A 15,649-nucleotide genomic window follows, 5' to 3' on the forward strand; every position below is an offset into this window, starting at 1 on the left:
TGTTCAGTATATAATATCATGTTCTCATTAGAACAGTTGGAGATGATGTTAGAAGCTGGATGGTTGAATGTAGGCCTCTTCTTTGGCTGTGGGGATATGAGCCACTAGATCAGACTGGATCGCACCAACACTTGGATGCCTCAATGGAAAACAACACTAAGAGTGTTTTAGCATCAGTGGATTTTTGTTGTTGATTACGTTCAGTGTTGCAGTTTCTGTTAGATATTAAGTAGTATGTGCCTCAATGAGGTGTCTTTTTAAACTTGCCATGTCTCTTCCTCCCTGCAGATAAGTCCTGTTTCAACACCCTGTTCAATTTTGAGGACATGCAGGAGATCACATCCCACTTTGCTGTGGTCCATGTGGACGCCCCAGGACAGCAGGAGGGTGCTCCCCCATTCCCCACGGGGTGAGAGACCGGTTCACTCCTCAGTCGTCGTCCTCAACATCATCTCAAATATGACAAAGTATCACCACAATCATGACTCATGTTATTATTATTTTTGGTATTTTATGTCCGTCCCAGCTACCAGTACCCTACCATGGATGAGCTCTCTGAGATGCTGCCCTCTGTCATGGCTCAACTGAAGTAAGTTCTCCTGCAGTGTTTCTATAACTAACTCTTGCACTGTCTTTAGGAAAGCTTCAAAATGACTTTATTATTGAGTCTTCTTCGAGGCCTATATTGTTCTCTTCCCTTTCCCCAGGGTGAACAGTGTGATTGGGATTGGAGTTGGAGCTGGAGCCTACATCCTTTCCAGACTGGCTGTAAGTCACCATTCGTCTTAGTCCCCCACATACCACCTGCACTCCTACTCACCCCACAGTAGATGGTGGTTTCTAAACCCCCCATAAATCCACACCATTAAACCTCATTCCCCATTTTCCTCCATCTCCAGCAGCTAATCTCAGGACATGTTGACCAGCAGAGTCATCACGCTCCCTGCTCTTATTACCAGCTTCATTTAATCTCTCTATAAAAAGATAGAAGATTTGGATGAATCAATTTCTCGCGAGTGCATGATTGGACTGATGGAGTCAGCATGTGAGTCTCATTTGGCATTGACCGGATATATAGTGCCTTCAGAAAGTATTCCTACCCCTTGACTTATTCCACATGTTTTTGTTACAGCCTGAATTCAAAATGGATTAAATATATATTTTACTCGACAATCTACACACTATACATTTCAGCTTTTCATTTTTTATTCATTTGTAGTAAAAATTCTAAATACATAAATCCACTTTGACATGATGGGTTATTGTGTGTAGGCCAGTGACACAACATCTGAATTGAATACATTTTAAATTCAGGCTGTAACACAACAAAGTGTGCAAAAAGTCAAGGGGTCTGAATACTTTCTGAAGGCACTATATATTACTGTACAAATGTTAGTTTGATGCTTAACATCGACCCTATTTCCCACCATGCACTGCACACCACAGTGTGCCTTGGCGGAGATAATGCATTCTGAAGGTAGGTGTGAGTGAGAGGAATACATTAAGAGCAGAGATTACTTGAAGAGGGGTGTTAATTATAGTTAATTTAAGCCCTGCAAACATTGGGCTCAATGAGAAGGAGAGAAGGAAAGAGAGAAACAGGAGTTGGAGAAAAGATAACACTTAATTTATGTGTTCATACATACTCTCAAGTGGGTTAACACCTAGTTTGTTTTATCCATCGTCCTCACTTATCTGTGGAAGTGAATTGGAGGCTGGGTAATTGGGTGGGGGATGATGTGGCTCTAATTTGTTGCTAAGAGCTGTGAAAGATGTCAAGTGCTAGGCTATAACATTAATATTTAGGTGTGTGTGTTGACTTTGCTGCTTGCCCTGGCTATAAAGTGGGAGGGCCTGGGTTCCTATCCAACCCAGCACAGTGTGGTCAGTGTACTGTCAAAGTAACCCCCTCTTCTCTCTCTCTCTTCCCCCAGCTTAATGAGCCTGCCCTGGTTGAAGGTCTGGTTCTCATCAAAGTAACCCCCTCTTCTCTCTCTCTCTCTCCCCAGCTTAATGAGCCTGCCCTGGTTGAAGGTCCGGTTCTCATCAAAGTAACCCCCTCTTCTCTCTCTCTCTCCCCAGCTTAATGAACCTGCCCTGGTTGAAGGTCTGGTTATCATCAAAGTAACCCCCTCTTCTCTCTCTCTCTCTTCCCCCAGCTTAATGAGCCTGCCCTGGTTGAAGGTCTGGTTCTCATCAAAGTAACCCCCTCTTCTCTCTCTCTCTCCCAGCTTAATGAGCCTGCCCTGGTTGAAGGTCTGGTTCTCATCAAAGTAACCCCCTCTTCTGTCTCTCTTCCCCCAGCTTAATGAGCCTGCCCTGGTTGAAGGTCTGGTTCTCATCAAAGTAACCCCCTCTTCTCTCTCTCTCTCCCCAGCTTAATGAACCTGCCCTGGTTGAAGGTCTGGTTATCATCAAAGTAACCCCCTCCTCTCTCTCTCTCTCTCTTCCCCCAGCTTAATGAGCCTGCCCTGGTTGAAGGTCTGGTTATCATCAAAGTAACCCCCTCCTCTCTCTCTCTTCCCCCAGCTTAATGAGCCTGCCCTGGTTGAAGGTCTGGTTCTCATCAAAGTAACCCCCTCTTCTGTCTCTCTCCCCAGCTTAATGAGCCTGCCCTGGTTGAAGGTCTGGTTCTCATCAAAGTAACCCCCTCTTCTGTCTCTCTCCCCAGCTTAATGAACCTGCCCTGGTTGAAGGTCTGGTTCTCATCAAAGTAACCCCCTCTTCTGTCTCTCTCCCCAGCTTAATGAGCCTGCCCTGGTGGAAGGTCTGGTTCTCATCAAAGTAACCCCCTCTTCTCTCTCTCTCTCTCCCCAGCTTAATGAGCCTGCCCTGGTTGAAGGTCTGGTTCTCATCAAAGTAACCCCCTCTTCTCTCTCTCTCTCTCCCCAGCTTAATGAGCCTGCCCTGGTTGAAGGTCTGGTTCTCATCAAAGTAACCCCCTCTTCTGTCTCTCTCCCCAGCTTAATGAGCCTGCCCTGGTGGAAGGTCTGGTTCTCATCAAAGTAACCCCCTCTTCTCTCTCTCTCTCTCCCCAGCTTAATGAGCCTGCCCTGGTTGAAGGTCTGGTTCTCATCAAAGTAACCCCCTCTTCTCTCTCTCTCTCTCCCCAGCTTAATGAGCCTGCCCTGGTGGAAGGTCTGGTTCTCATCAAAGTAACCCCCTCTTCTCTCTCTCTCTCTCCCCAGCTTAATGAACCTGCCCTGGTTGAAGGTCTGGTTCTCATCAAAGTAACCCCCTCTTCTCTCTCTCTCTCCCCAGCTTAATGAACCTGCCCTGGTTGAAGGTCTGGTTATCATCAAAGTAACCCCCTCTTCTCTCTCTCTCTCCCCAGCTTAATGAGCCTGCCCTGGTTGAAGGTCTGGTTCTCATCAAAGTAACCCCCTCTTCTCTCTCTCTCTCCCCAGCTTAATGAACCTGCCCTGGTTGAAGGTCTGGTTATCATCAAAGTAACCCCCTCTTCTCTCTCTCTCTCTTCCCCCAGCTTAATGAGCCTGCCCTGGTTGAAGGTCTGGTTCTCATCAAAGTAACCCCCTCTTCTCTCTCTCTCTCCCCAGCTTAATGAACCTGCCCTGGTTGAAGGTCTGGTTATCATCAAAAGTAACCCCCTCCTCTCTCTCTCTTCCCCCAGCTTAATGAGCCTGCCCTGGTTGAAGGTCTGGTTCTCATCAAAGTAACCCCCTCTTCTCTCTCTCTCTCCCCAGCTTAATGAACCTGCCCTGGTTGAAGGTCTGGTTCTCATCAAAGTAACCCCCTCTTCTCTCTCTCTCTCCCCAGCTTAATGAACCTGCCCTGGTTGAAGGTCTGGTTATCATCAAAGTAACCCCCTCCTCTCTCTCTCTTCCCCCAGCTTAATGAGCCTGCCCTGGTTGAAGGTCTGGTTATCATCAAAGTAACCCCCTCCTCTCTCTCTCTCTCTTCCCCCAGCTTAATGAGCCTGCCCTGGTTGAAGGTCTGGTTATCATCAAAGTAACCCCCTCCTCTCTCTCTCTTCCCCCAGCTTAATGAGCCTGCCCTGGTTGAAGGTCTGGTTATCATCAAAGTAACCCCCTCCTCTCTCTCTCTCTCTTCCCCCAGCTTAATGAGACTGCCCTGGTTGAAGGTCTGGTTCTCATCAAAGTATAACCCCCTCCTCTCTCTCTCTCTCCCCAGCTTAATGAGCCTGCCCTGATTGAAGGTTTGGTTCTCATCAAAGTAACCCCCTCCTCTCTCTCTCTCTTCCCCCAGCTTAATGAGCCTGCCCTGATTGAAGGTCTGGTTCTCATCAAAGTAACCCCCTCTTCTCTCTCTCTCTCTTCCCCCAGCTTAATGAGCATGGTCCTGGTTGAAGGTCTGGTTCTCATCAAAGTAACCCCCTCTTCTCTCCCTCTCTCCCCAGCTTAATGAGCCTGCCCTGGTTGAAGGTCTGCTTCTCATCAAAGTAACCCCCTCTTCTCTCTCTCTCTCTTCCCCCAGCTTAATGAGCCTGCCCTGGTTGAAGGTCTGGTTCTCATCAATGTAGACCCCTGTGCAAAGGGCTGGATGGACTGGGCCGCCTCCAAGGTGAGAACGTGCTCGCACACTTCAATGCTAACTCTGTGCATTGTTTTCTCATCATAGAGCCATAATAGATTGGCACCTTGGAACGTGTTATTTATTCTTGTTTCAGATGTCCGGCTGGACCAGTAACCTGGTTGACATAGTGATGGCCCACCACTTCAGTGACGTGAGTGTGGGGGCAGTTTGGAATGTTGGGAGACTATGACCGGGGCAGAGCCTACTGGAGGAATACTGTGGGTGGTTGACAGTGATGTAACTATCTGTGCCATCTCCTCAGGATGAGCTGTCTGACAACCAGGAGATCACCCAGACATATCGCCTGCACATTGCCCAGGATATTAACCAGGACAACCTGGCCCTCTTCTGCAACTCCTACAACAGGTACTGTACATATAACCCCAAGATGAACAGCTGTGTAGTTGGGTTGAATTGATTGATTGATGTATTTGTTTGACAGCCGTCGGGACTTGGAGATCGAGAGGCCCATCACTGGTCTGACTGAGGACACAGTGAACACGCTCAAGTAGGTTTATAACTATGTATAACTGTATCAGGGTTTCCTTTAGGAAAATGTGGCGCCGGACAATGTGACCAGGAAGATTTTAATTTACCGCCCATTCGAGAAATTTACCGGACCCATATGCATTGGGTGCGTAACCCATTAGGGCGTCCACCTATAGTACTCAGAATGACAGAAATCACATTTCAATGATGGTCATTCATCTTCACAGAACATGCAACTCCTGTAATGAGGCAGCCAATAAAATATATTTTTCAAACATTTTCCAAAATGCAATTCGTGGGAAAACACCATTCTAAACAGCCGTTCCATATGTGCCCGAGATGAAAATTAGAAATAGGGGGGAATCTAGAGATGCAGCAACTAGGATGGGTTAATATGACTAGGATTGTGCTTTGGGCTTCTGGACAACAACAAAAAGTTGAAATATGAAAACCAATAGAACAGGGGAAAATGCTGGTTTCAATGGAAAATGAAGTTAAGTTTCAAGTTTAAATGGCACGTGCACAAGTACAGTGAATTTCCTTTCTTGCGAACTCCAAACCCAACAATGCAGTAATCCAATATCAATGTAGTACTAACAATAACATAAGGTAGAACAAAAACACACAAGAAATAAGAACAGGAGAAGTAAGAAGCTATATACAGGTTCCGTTTTAATACCATATTTACAATGTGCAGGGATACTGGAGTGATAAGAGGTAGGTATAGCCTTGAGGAAGTCTTTATAAAATAATTGCCTCTGTTTCAATGGTGGGGTTTTGCCTATAGGCTACTTTGAAGCAAGGTAAGACATGCCTCATAATAAGAAGGAAAACGTTCAGGTTTCAAACAATTAAGTATCAGTTTTCACAATGTATACTGACCCCAGCTCACATTGTAAAGTGGTTATTATGACTCGCTGGACTTGAATGGCGAATGGGAGGCGCACTTCAATTACCAGTTGAGAAATAAAAATGGTAGCCTAGCTTTTAAATCGTGGCTATGTTTTTAACATGCCATTGCAATGACGGGGGCTTATATTAAAGCAGGTTTCACTCCAGCAGCAACGATCTAAGGAGGTGACGTTGAGGGGATATTCCGCTCACAATAGGCTCTGTCATAAATAAGATGCATGACGACTAACGACACTACACACCCGCCAATTTAGTGCCACTCAGTTATCCAAATTAACCTAGGGACCGATGAGCATGACTGTCAAATGTTTTCACATTGACTGGTATTTCATCAATGAATAAAAATCATGAATTAATCATTATCTCCCGGTCAATTTGGCCAGCAACAATTCTATTTATGGGCTTTTCATTTTTTTATTGGCCAAATGCTGGCAATTACCAGCTAACTTGCCTTAATATTCTGACAGCTTTTTATTATTTGTATTGTATAAGCTTGAAATGGGCATGGTCTAATTGATTAAACAAACAAGAACAAGGCTCTGTTAATGAACCAGATCTATAGTTATTTCTGGTTGCTTAATAAAGTTAGCAGGCTATCTCATTGATCCTGCATTATACCCCTCTGCTTTCACTCTGAGTGTTGACTCTGTTTGTCCCTCCTGTCTCTCCATCCAGATGCACTTCTCTGCTGGTGGTTGGTGACACGTCCCCTGCTGTTGATGCAGTGGTGGGTGTCCACTATCTCCATGGCAACACAGTAAAGAATGAGTCAGGGGATCTAATTCTAATACAAAGTATCTTTAGAGATGATACTGGCCTTTCTAAAGATGAGGGGCTAGACTCTAAACTGTCTGAACTTCCATTGTCTCATCTCTCTCTCTCTCCCTTGTATACAGGTCGAATGCAACTCCAGGTTAAATCCAACCAAAACAACCCTTCTTAAGGTGTGTCCAGTTATTTGTTTCTTTGTAGCACTAGGAGTGGTAATGCCCCTAATGTGGTCCCTGCTGTTCTGCTCTTTAGTAATGCACAAGATCTGGATGGTGTGTAGATGAGTTTCAGCATTCTTGGAAGTGTTCGTAGGCCAGTGAATGTGTTCTGGCTAACGGCACAGTCCTCTCTGGGAGTTTGTTCACTCTGGGCATGTTCCTGATTCTCTCTTTACTTCCCTATAGATGCAAGACTGTGGCGGGCTTCCTCAGGTCATCCAGGTGAGTCATGAACAAGTTTTGTGTTTAGTTTAAACTACTAAATCTCAATGGCCAAGACAACTGTATTTTAATCAATGCCACTCCAACATTCCTCGTCCTAATATTTATATATTTCTTAATTCCATTATTTTACTTTTAGATTTGTGTGTATTGTTGTGATTTGTTAGATATTACTGCACTGTTGGAGCTAGGAACACGAGCATTTCTCTACAACCACAATAACATCTGTTAAATATGTGTATGTGACCAATACAATTTGATTTGAACTGTTACTTAATTCAGTTTTCTTTTTAAATGGCTCAGTTTTCTGTTTGTGTCTTACAGCCGGGTAAACTCGCAGAGGCCTTCAAATATTTTGTCCAGGGAATGGGTTACAGTGAGTACTGCTCCTCTATCATCTCTCCTCACAGTACTTCAGTCCTTCAGTGTCAGACGTCATGTTGGATTTGTGTATCTTCATGGTCTGGTTGTGTCAATCTGTTGACATGTCATCTGTTGTATGGCCTGTTTACTGAAGTCCCTCTGTCTCAGAATGAGTCATCAGTCCAACTGAACGATAGTCCATAGAACACTACTTTTTCAGGCAACAGCCCTCCCCACACACACACACACACACACTTCTGACCTAAACTAAGACTCACACCTAATGTAGAATTCCTGTAGCACTTTAAGAATAAAGAGGAACCACAGTAGCTAGCTACATAATAACATTTAGTGGATGTGCAAGGCTGAGGTTACTGAGAGCCAGTTGTTGTATAAGCATGCAAACCATTATTAGTAACTGACCAGGGAACTAACCTCAAGCTAACCTTGTTTCCTGTCTGTTTGCAGTGACTTTTAACAACGGGTGTAAGTAGTTGTTTGATGCTGAGTAAATAAATTACATGTAGTAAGTATGATGGTCTGCATGGTCTCCTCTCAACACTCCTCGGTGTGCTGGATCTCTGAACACACTTGGTGTGTGGGATGATCTGTGAACACACCTGAGAATGGTTCCCCCAGGTCTTAAGATACAGTGCCCTGGACAGGGAGGGTGTTTACAGGCCCACATTTAAGGCTGTGGTTCATTTAGGCCACGTGTCAAACACGAGGCCTGCAAGCCGAATCTGGCCGGCGACACATTTCTATCTGGCCCGCACAATGATTTGGGTTGTTAATTAGTTTTGGCCCATTTCCTTACCTCCCGCGATGCGCTGCACTGCACTACAAGTCACAGCAAGCACCGGCAGAGCCAGCCGTACCATATTATCACTAATGGCACTGACCTAATCTTCTACCAGACTGAACTTTTAAAGCGTCATTGCTGTAGCCTACAGAAAATGTCATCTTGATTGTCAAAAAGTAAGTTAAAGGATTTACACGCGGGTATAAATGACTACTAAAGGACAATAGGACACACAAGCTAGTATAAATGAGTATTAAAAACAGTTGAGTCATCTACTTTCTGAAATTATTTTGTCCAACAACCTGATGCACCTACATCGGTGAATTCAATGTCAATTATGCTGCTTTCGTGTGTCCCGTTTACAGCGTACAGCGGAGAGAAAGTGTACAGACACTTGTCACAGTCCTAGCTAGGCTACTAAATTGTTGCAGTCTGACTTTGTTTTTAAAGCTTGACAATGAATAACCCAAAAGCTAAACCTGCAACAAAACACCATGCAGAGGACAAACATGTAGGGACACATGTAGACTATGTTTTTATTTGGAGTTATTCAATCCTTTTTGATTAGGGTCACAACATATTATGCACATCTGCAAGCATAGTAGGAAAGGCTGGACAAATATAATCTCTTTTTGTTTCAATATGTTAAAATGGTATATACAGCATATGGCCCTTTATAAGCGGACATTATAAAGGGCCATATTTTTTCTAGTAAAACGGGATCTGGCCATTTGGGGTCGTAGTTGTAGGCCAATGCACATTTTATGGGGTAAAAACAAACATAACAGTCTGGCCCTTGAATTCCGTTGTGCTTTTTCAATATGGCCGTCTTCTGATTTGAATTTGACACCCCTGATTTCGGCCTACTGGGAGCAGAACTGGCTTGTTGAATGATAATCATATTGTATAGACCACTTTCATAGAGTGAATTGTATTTACATATTGGGCACTGTATCTTATAACTTTGCCAAATTCCATTGGCTTTCTTTGATCACTGAGATGATTGAATCGTTTTTTTAGCATTTCAAAATGTTTATATTTTGTTCATATAAACATTGCACAGTAAGGTTTGAGTTGCTAGCTCACAGAGTGGAAAATGGAAGGTGTTACATAATGAAAGCTGCTTGATTAGAGTCTTACAATAGTCTGAGTTATTATTGTTCTCTCTCTGGAATCTTTTCATCAGAAAGCCCTCTCTGTACCCTTGTAAACCTTTGACGTTATTAGTTTCTGAGGAGAAAAAAGACTCACTTACATAACCTACCACCCCTCGCCTGGCCCTCACTCCCCTCTCCCCGTTGCCATCACCCACTCTCCCCTGGTCCTCACACTTCCAGTGAGGGCTGCTTCTCCAGGTATGTTAATCTCAGTGGCAGATTAGTGTATTCATTAAAGGCTGCTCCAAGCCACACAGCAGGGCCTGGCCCCCTGCCCTGGGGACCTGAACTCCCATGAGCCCAGAGCCGCCTGGCTGGCCTGTTGTCCTCCACTCTGCTGAAATGTGCTGCTGCCACAGGGACACTCATGTGGGCTGCTGGAGAGCAATGTTAGGACAGCAGGGCCTCTACACAGGGAACCATGTTGATACTGCACAGCACTGAGAAGGAACATTTGTTTATCCCTTCTTCCAAATTTTCCCCTCTGAAAGTTACCCTTGGATGTTTTGTCTGCAACATGTGACTACAGAGAGGCGGCCCAAGCGGCCCCGGCTCCCAAGCGGCCCCAGCTCCCCAGGCTGGCCCGGGACTAGGTGGTGCTTTATTACACGCTCCCTCACTCCTCCACCTCTTGGAAATGTTTGCCTGTTTGCTTTCCTGCTTGAAGAGACTGGGTCCTTACTATATCAACTCACTTAGTCTGGATACCAAATCCTAGTAATTAAAATGAAATCTGTTACAGTATAGGCTTGAAAAACTATTTTCACTCAATGCCTGATGGCTCTCCCTGCTCTTGTCTTTCTTGTGAACCCTCTCTCTGAGGTTTAAATAGGTTGGTTTCCTCCCTGTCTTAACTTTCCCCTCACACACCACTTTATGCTCAGGCTTTTCACCCACACCAGAAAAACAATGGCAAGTTCTAGAAAGTACCTCCCCTTTCTGATAATGCCTAAACATTGAAACAGTAGAGGGACAAAGCAATGAGTACATTACGAGCCTTCCCAAACACATTTTAGCATACTGTTGGTTTGTTACTCTGTAGCATTCAGACTACTATACCTTGTGTCAGTTGGCTTGTCCCAGAAGGTCAGTGTTGTGTTGAAAGAAGCGCAGTAGGGTACCAGGAGAGTGGTTTGAGTGTGAATAGATGGAGCCCCTGTTTGAATGGAGTTTGAAAGGTCACTTTAGCTCTGTACACTGTAGTTCCATTAGGGAATTATTGTAGTGGGGGCACATTCTACTAACTGAACTGGACCAGACAATGTTGACTAGTTGTCATGGAGCACACCTTGGTACAAAAATCCTCTTTCAGGAATCTCAGGGCCACAGTTGGCATTCTCTTTAGTTTAAGAGAACAGCAAGAAGGCCTTGGAAGAGTCACATCCTAGCTATTTTGACAACTGTTAGGTATTAGCTGAATGTAAAATTAGATACAGTGATAGAATGATCTGTTCCTGGTGCTGCTTCAAATCTCTCCTAGGTGAAGCTGGAGGACACAATTTGTTTCTTTTCTGATCTTCATTTGTGAAGACTGAGCATTAATCTGACAGTCTCGCCTTCATTTCTTCCCTCTCCATTAATGCAAACAGTCCCTCATGTACTGCTCAGCCACCTGGGCAGCGAATCAGGTACCAGGACCATAGGTAGCAGCCTCGGCTGCGCCGGCCTGCCATCTACCCCTACAGTGCTCTGCCCTCCCCACCCTGTTTGCCCATCGCTGGTTGCCAGTTCACATTTTAGCCATCCTGTCAAGTCTTTCTGATTTGGCGCCATAAGATTTGAAGCATGACAGATGGTCATTATTTTGTAAGATTTATTTTGTCTCTCTAAATGTGTGGTTTGGGAGATTGTATGTCTGTTTATCAGGTAAAATGGTTGTCATCTGTCTGTTTGTTGCTTTGTTCTTTTTCTCTTCTGCACAGATGGCCCTCAAATCTCTTGTGCATGCTGCATTCTCATATTGGCCTTTCCTATTTATTCATTTTTTCTCCAACAGTAAAAATGAATTGGAACTCGACCTGATCAGGCAATCTATTTTCTTTGTGGGAGAATAATGAACACCGGGTAGGGATTCAGCTCAGACATTTCAGGCCCCAACCACTTGAATTATATGCATATATTCATACTGTACATTCTGAAAGATGGTGTGAAATCCAGTATTCCTGCTTAGCCGATATCATTCTACTTGATCCTAACTAAATGGCAGCGTAGCTAGCATGAGGTAAACAGTATATTGTGATCAAGTTATTGAGTCTTTAGGTTATTAGACTTCATTATTCTCCCTGGGCTGCAGACCACCCCATCTTGAATTGGGAATGTTGATGCATTTATGATTGTGGTATGATCACCAGCATCCTACCCCTAGCCACATTCCCTAAAGCAAGCTACCCCTCCCCCAAAACATTCCTACACATATAAACAGCAAATATCCTCATACCTGACTTCTTACTGTAATTGCTCTCCTCTTTCTCTCTTGTCTGTAGTGCCCACGGCCAGTATGACCCGGCTGGTGCGTTCTCGCACCCACTCTGCCTCCAGCATGGGCTCTGTGGAGGGCACCCGTAGCCGCACCCACACACAGCTAGAGGGTGCCACTGCCGCCGGCCCGGCTGTTGAACAGGCCAGGCCACAGACCATGGAGGTGTCCTGCTAAAGCACCATGCCCAGAAAACATCCTCCTCCCTCCTTCCCTCTCTCACTTTTTTTATCCCTTTCCCATGCTCAGTCAGAGAGGATTGGAATCCAGAGGGGGCATCTGAAACGTGTTTGGAAAGATCATTTATGAAGCAGTCCGGTCCTCTGCTGTGTTCACTCTCACTGTTTCCTGTTGTTGTCTATCTATCATGCCTTTCTGTGCATGACTGCGGTGGTACGGCAACCTGGAAGTCAGTAAGCAGCCGGGCGATGCTGCTTTTCTGGTTACCTATTTTACGTTTTGCTGTCTACCGCCTCTCTTTTTTTGTGGGTTTTTTATCCTTAAGATATATATATGAGCTATATTTGTATTTATAACTACTATTTGGATCAGTGTGTCAGTTTAAAGAGGAGCGTTGGAAAAGCATCAGGCGTTTTCTCTTGCAAAGTACTCTTTAAGGCGTTAGGTTCCCCGTTTTTCTCTTTCTCCCTCAGAGGTCTTCCTCACCTTGTGTGCAGATCAGACCAAATCACAACATCCCTCTCTACCTCCTCCTTAATGGTCCATTCCTAAATCAGTCTCATGCAGACTCACTTGCACACCTTTCCGACTACTTACAACATCTCTTTATTTCAGTGTTTTTTGTAATAGTTAATATGTTGTGATTTGTGAAATACCTTTGCTTTCCTGTATTGCAAAATGATGTGATAAACCCACTCTTGTTCTGTACCTTTATACCAAGAATATCTGACAGCATGACCCTCTTGTAGATGAAACGTAATGAAGGTGTCTGTAAAATTGCTTTTGTCTAGATGGATCTAGAAATAGTTACCTTGTGGTGTTATTGTTGATTTTTCTCTTTCAAGCAATTTATTTGAAATGGCAGGCAGGGTTGTTGATACCCCCATTGTTACTGACAGGCAGAGAAAAGAACCACCATTCCCTGTAGTTTATTTAAAGTTCAGAGCAATCACTTGAAAATGTTCTAAGTCAGAGTACCCAAACTAGCCCACAGCTCAGTGAGTTAGGCGTTTAACTGTGTGCCAGTTGAGGTACAGATAACATGACTGCCTCCTCCCTTGTATAAAACGTTCTAACTGGAAGCAAGTCATGTTTTCCATTCTAATTCAATAATGACAGGGTGAAAAAAGCAACTGGTCAGATGCCTGAGGGACTGTGGATAGTGTAACTAACTGTTATTATTAATATTATTGGTCATTTTCTCTCTGTGGTTTTTCTGCGTTTCTCTCTGATTGTACTACAGCTTGGGTGAGCTTGTGGTGATAATGCATTGTGCTCTGTCCCCATAGTATGGGTGTGTGCTGTAAGTCATACTGTCTGCTGAATATATACATTTGTACTGATAATAAAATAAAGCTAGAAGTTGTACATTACATTTGACTGGACTTCCTTCCGTCACTGGCCTGTGTATTTTCTCACTTGGTAAACTAGCCTAATAGCATGTGATTTGAAACCTAATCTAGCTAGCCTTATTGTGCTAGAAGTAGTCGTCACACTGATCAGACCATTGCTTAAAGCTAGAATCCTTAGTTGCTACAAAAATGAATGATGGATATACCCATTGATTCTTGAAAAATATAACTTATGAGCTTAGTTCAACTGTCGAACCCCATGAGAACCCAAAATACAGTTGAAGTCGGAAGTTTACATACACCTTAGCCAAATATATTCAAACTCAGTTTTTCACAATTCCTGAGATGTAATCGTAGTAAAACTTCCCTGGCATAGGTCAGTTAGGATCACCACTTTTATTTTAAGAATGTGAAATGTCAGAATAATAGTAGAGTGATTTATTTCAGTGTTTATTTCTTTCATCACATTCCCAGTGGGTCAGAAGCTTACATGCACTCAATTAGTATTTGGTAGCATTGTCTTTAAATTGTTTAACTTGGGTCAAACGTGTCAGGTAGCCCTGCACAAGCTTCCCACAATAAGTTGGGTGAATTTTAGCCCATTCCTCCTGACAGAGCTGGTGTAACTGAGTCAGGTTTGTAGGCCTCCTTGCTCGCACACGCTTTTTCAGTTCTGCCCACAAATGTTCTATGGGATTGAAGTCAGGGCTTTGTGATGGCCACTCCAATACCTTGACTTTGTTGTCCTTAAGCCATTTTGCCACAACTTTGGAAGTATGCTTGGGGTTATTGTCCATTTGGAAGACCCATTTGCGACCAAGTTTTAACTTCCTGACTGATGTCTTGAGATGTTGCTTCAATATATCCACATAATTTTCCTCCCTCGTGACGTCATCTATTTTGTGAAGTGCACCAGTCCCTCCTGCAGCAAAGCACCCCCACAACATGATGCTGCCACCCCAGTGCTTCACGGTTGGGATGGTGTTCTTCAGGTTGCAAGCCTCCCCCTTTTTCCTCCAAACATAACGATGGTCATTATGGCCAAACAGTTAGATTTTTGTTTCATCAGACCAGAGGACATTTCTCCAAAAAGTACGATCTTTGTCCCCATGTGCAGCTGCAAACAGTAGTCTGGCAATTTTTATGGCAGTTTTGGAGCAGTGGCTTCTTCCTTGCTGAGTGGCCTTTCAGGTGATGTCGATATAGGACTCGTTTTACTGTGGATATAGATACTTTTGTACCTGTTTCCTCAAGCATCTTCACAAGGTCCTTTGCTGTTGTTCTGGGATTGTTTTGTACTTTTCACACCAAAGTACGTTCATCTCTAGGAGACAGAACGTGTCTCCTTCCTGAGCGGTATGACGGCTGCATGGTCCCATGGTGTTTATACTTGCGTACTATTGTTTGTACAGATGAACGTGGTACCTTCAGGCGTTTGGAAATTGCTCCCAAGGATGAACTAGACTTGTGGAGGTCGAGAATTTTTTTCTGAGTTCTTGGCTGATTTCTATTGATTTTCCCATGATGTCAAGCAAAGAGGCACTGAGTTTGAAGGTAGGGATTGAAATACATCCACAGGTACACCTCCAATCGACTCAAATGATGTCAAATAGCCTATCAGAAGCTTATAAAGCCATGACATCGTTTTCTGGAATTTTCCAAGCTGTTTAAAGGCACAGTCAACTTAGTGTATGCAAACTTCTGACCCACTGGAATTGTGATACAGTGAATTATAAGTGAAATAATCTGTTGTTAAAAATTGTTGGAAAAATGACTTGTGTCATACACAAAGTAGATGTCCTAACCGACTTGACAAAACTTTAGACTGTTAACAAGACATATGTGGAGTGGTTGAAAAACGAGTTTTAATGACTCCAACCTAAGTGTATGTAAACTTCCGACTTCAATTGTTAAAGCTTATTTTACTCCAATTTTTGTAAACAATGTAAGTCTAAACAAACACTATATATCTTCAAAACATGGTTAAAACTATAATGTTGATATTGTGGATGGTCATATCTATAGCTCTGAGTTTGATTTGAGTGGTTCCATCGTTCCAGGCCCATCCCTCAGCTTATTTATTTTTTTATACCAAAACAGGCAGGTGCCTACTTTGTTATTGTTTCAATTAAGGACTCTAGCTTTAAAGAGAG

At 43.8% G+C, this 15,649-nt stretch overlaps 1 protein-coding gene across 11 annotated transcripts in view; it reads left to right on the forward strand.

Annotated features, from left to right (window-relative positions):
- The window catches only part of LOC139416509 (protein NDRG3-like), a 77,418-nt gene extending 63,901 nt beyond the window's left edge, over nt 1-13,517 (forward strand). For 3 of the 11 annotated variants that reach the window (XM_071165196.1, XM_071165195.1, XM_071165199.1), the window contains 14 exons: nt 289-409; nt 527-589; nt 708-768; nt 4,456-4,542; nt 4,649-4,705; nt 4,817-4,920; nt 4,997-5,062; nt 6,631-6,712; nt 6,852-6,899; nt 7,131-7,166; nt 7,491-7,542; nt 7,998-8,015; nt 11,078-11,116; nt 11,972-13,517. In XM_071165196.1, the coding sequence (XP_071021297.1) occupies nt 289-409; nt 527-589; nt 708-768; nt 4,456-4,542; nt 4,649-4,705; nt 4,817-4,920; nt 4,997-5,062; nt 6,631-6,712; nt 6,852-6,899; nt 7,131-7,166; nt 7,491-7,542; nt 7,998-8,015; nt 11,078-11,116; nt 11,972-12,141 (1,004 nt within the window). In that variant the 3' untranslated portion in view covers nt 12,142-13,517. The remainder of the gene's footprint in view (nt 1-288; nt 410-526; nt 590-707; nt 769-4,455; nt 4,543-4,648; nt 4,706-4,816; nt 4,921-4,996; nt 5,063-6,630; nt 6,713-6,851; nt 6,900-7,130; nt 7,167-7,490; nt 7,543-7,997; nt 8,016-11,077; nt 11,117-11,971) is intronic. The other 8 variants (XM_071165204.1, XM_071165203.1, XM_071165205.1 and 5 more) reach the window with 5 other exon arrangements.
- Nucleotides 13,518-15,649: the final 2,132 nt, after the last annotated feature.

Source organism: Oncorhynchus clarkii, chromosome 9 (assembly GCF_045791955.1).
Source record: "Oncorhynchus clarkii lewisi isolate Uvic-CL-2024 chromosome 9, UVic_Ocla_1.0, whole genome shotgun sequence".
In the NCBI taxonomy this organism is placed as follows: Eukaryota; Metazoa; Chordata; class Actinopteri; order Salmoniformes; family Salmonidae; genus Oncorhynchus; species Oncorhynchus clarkii.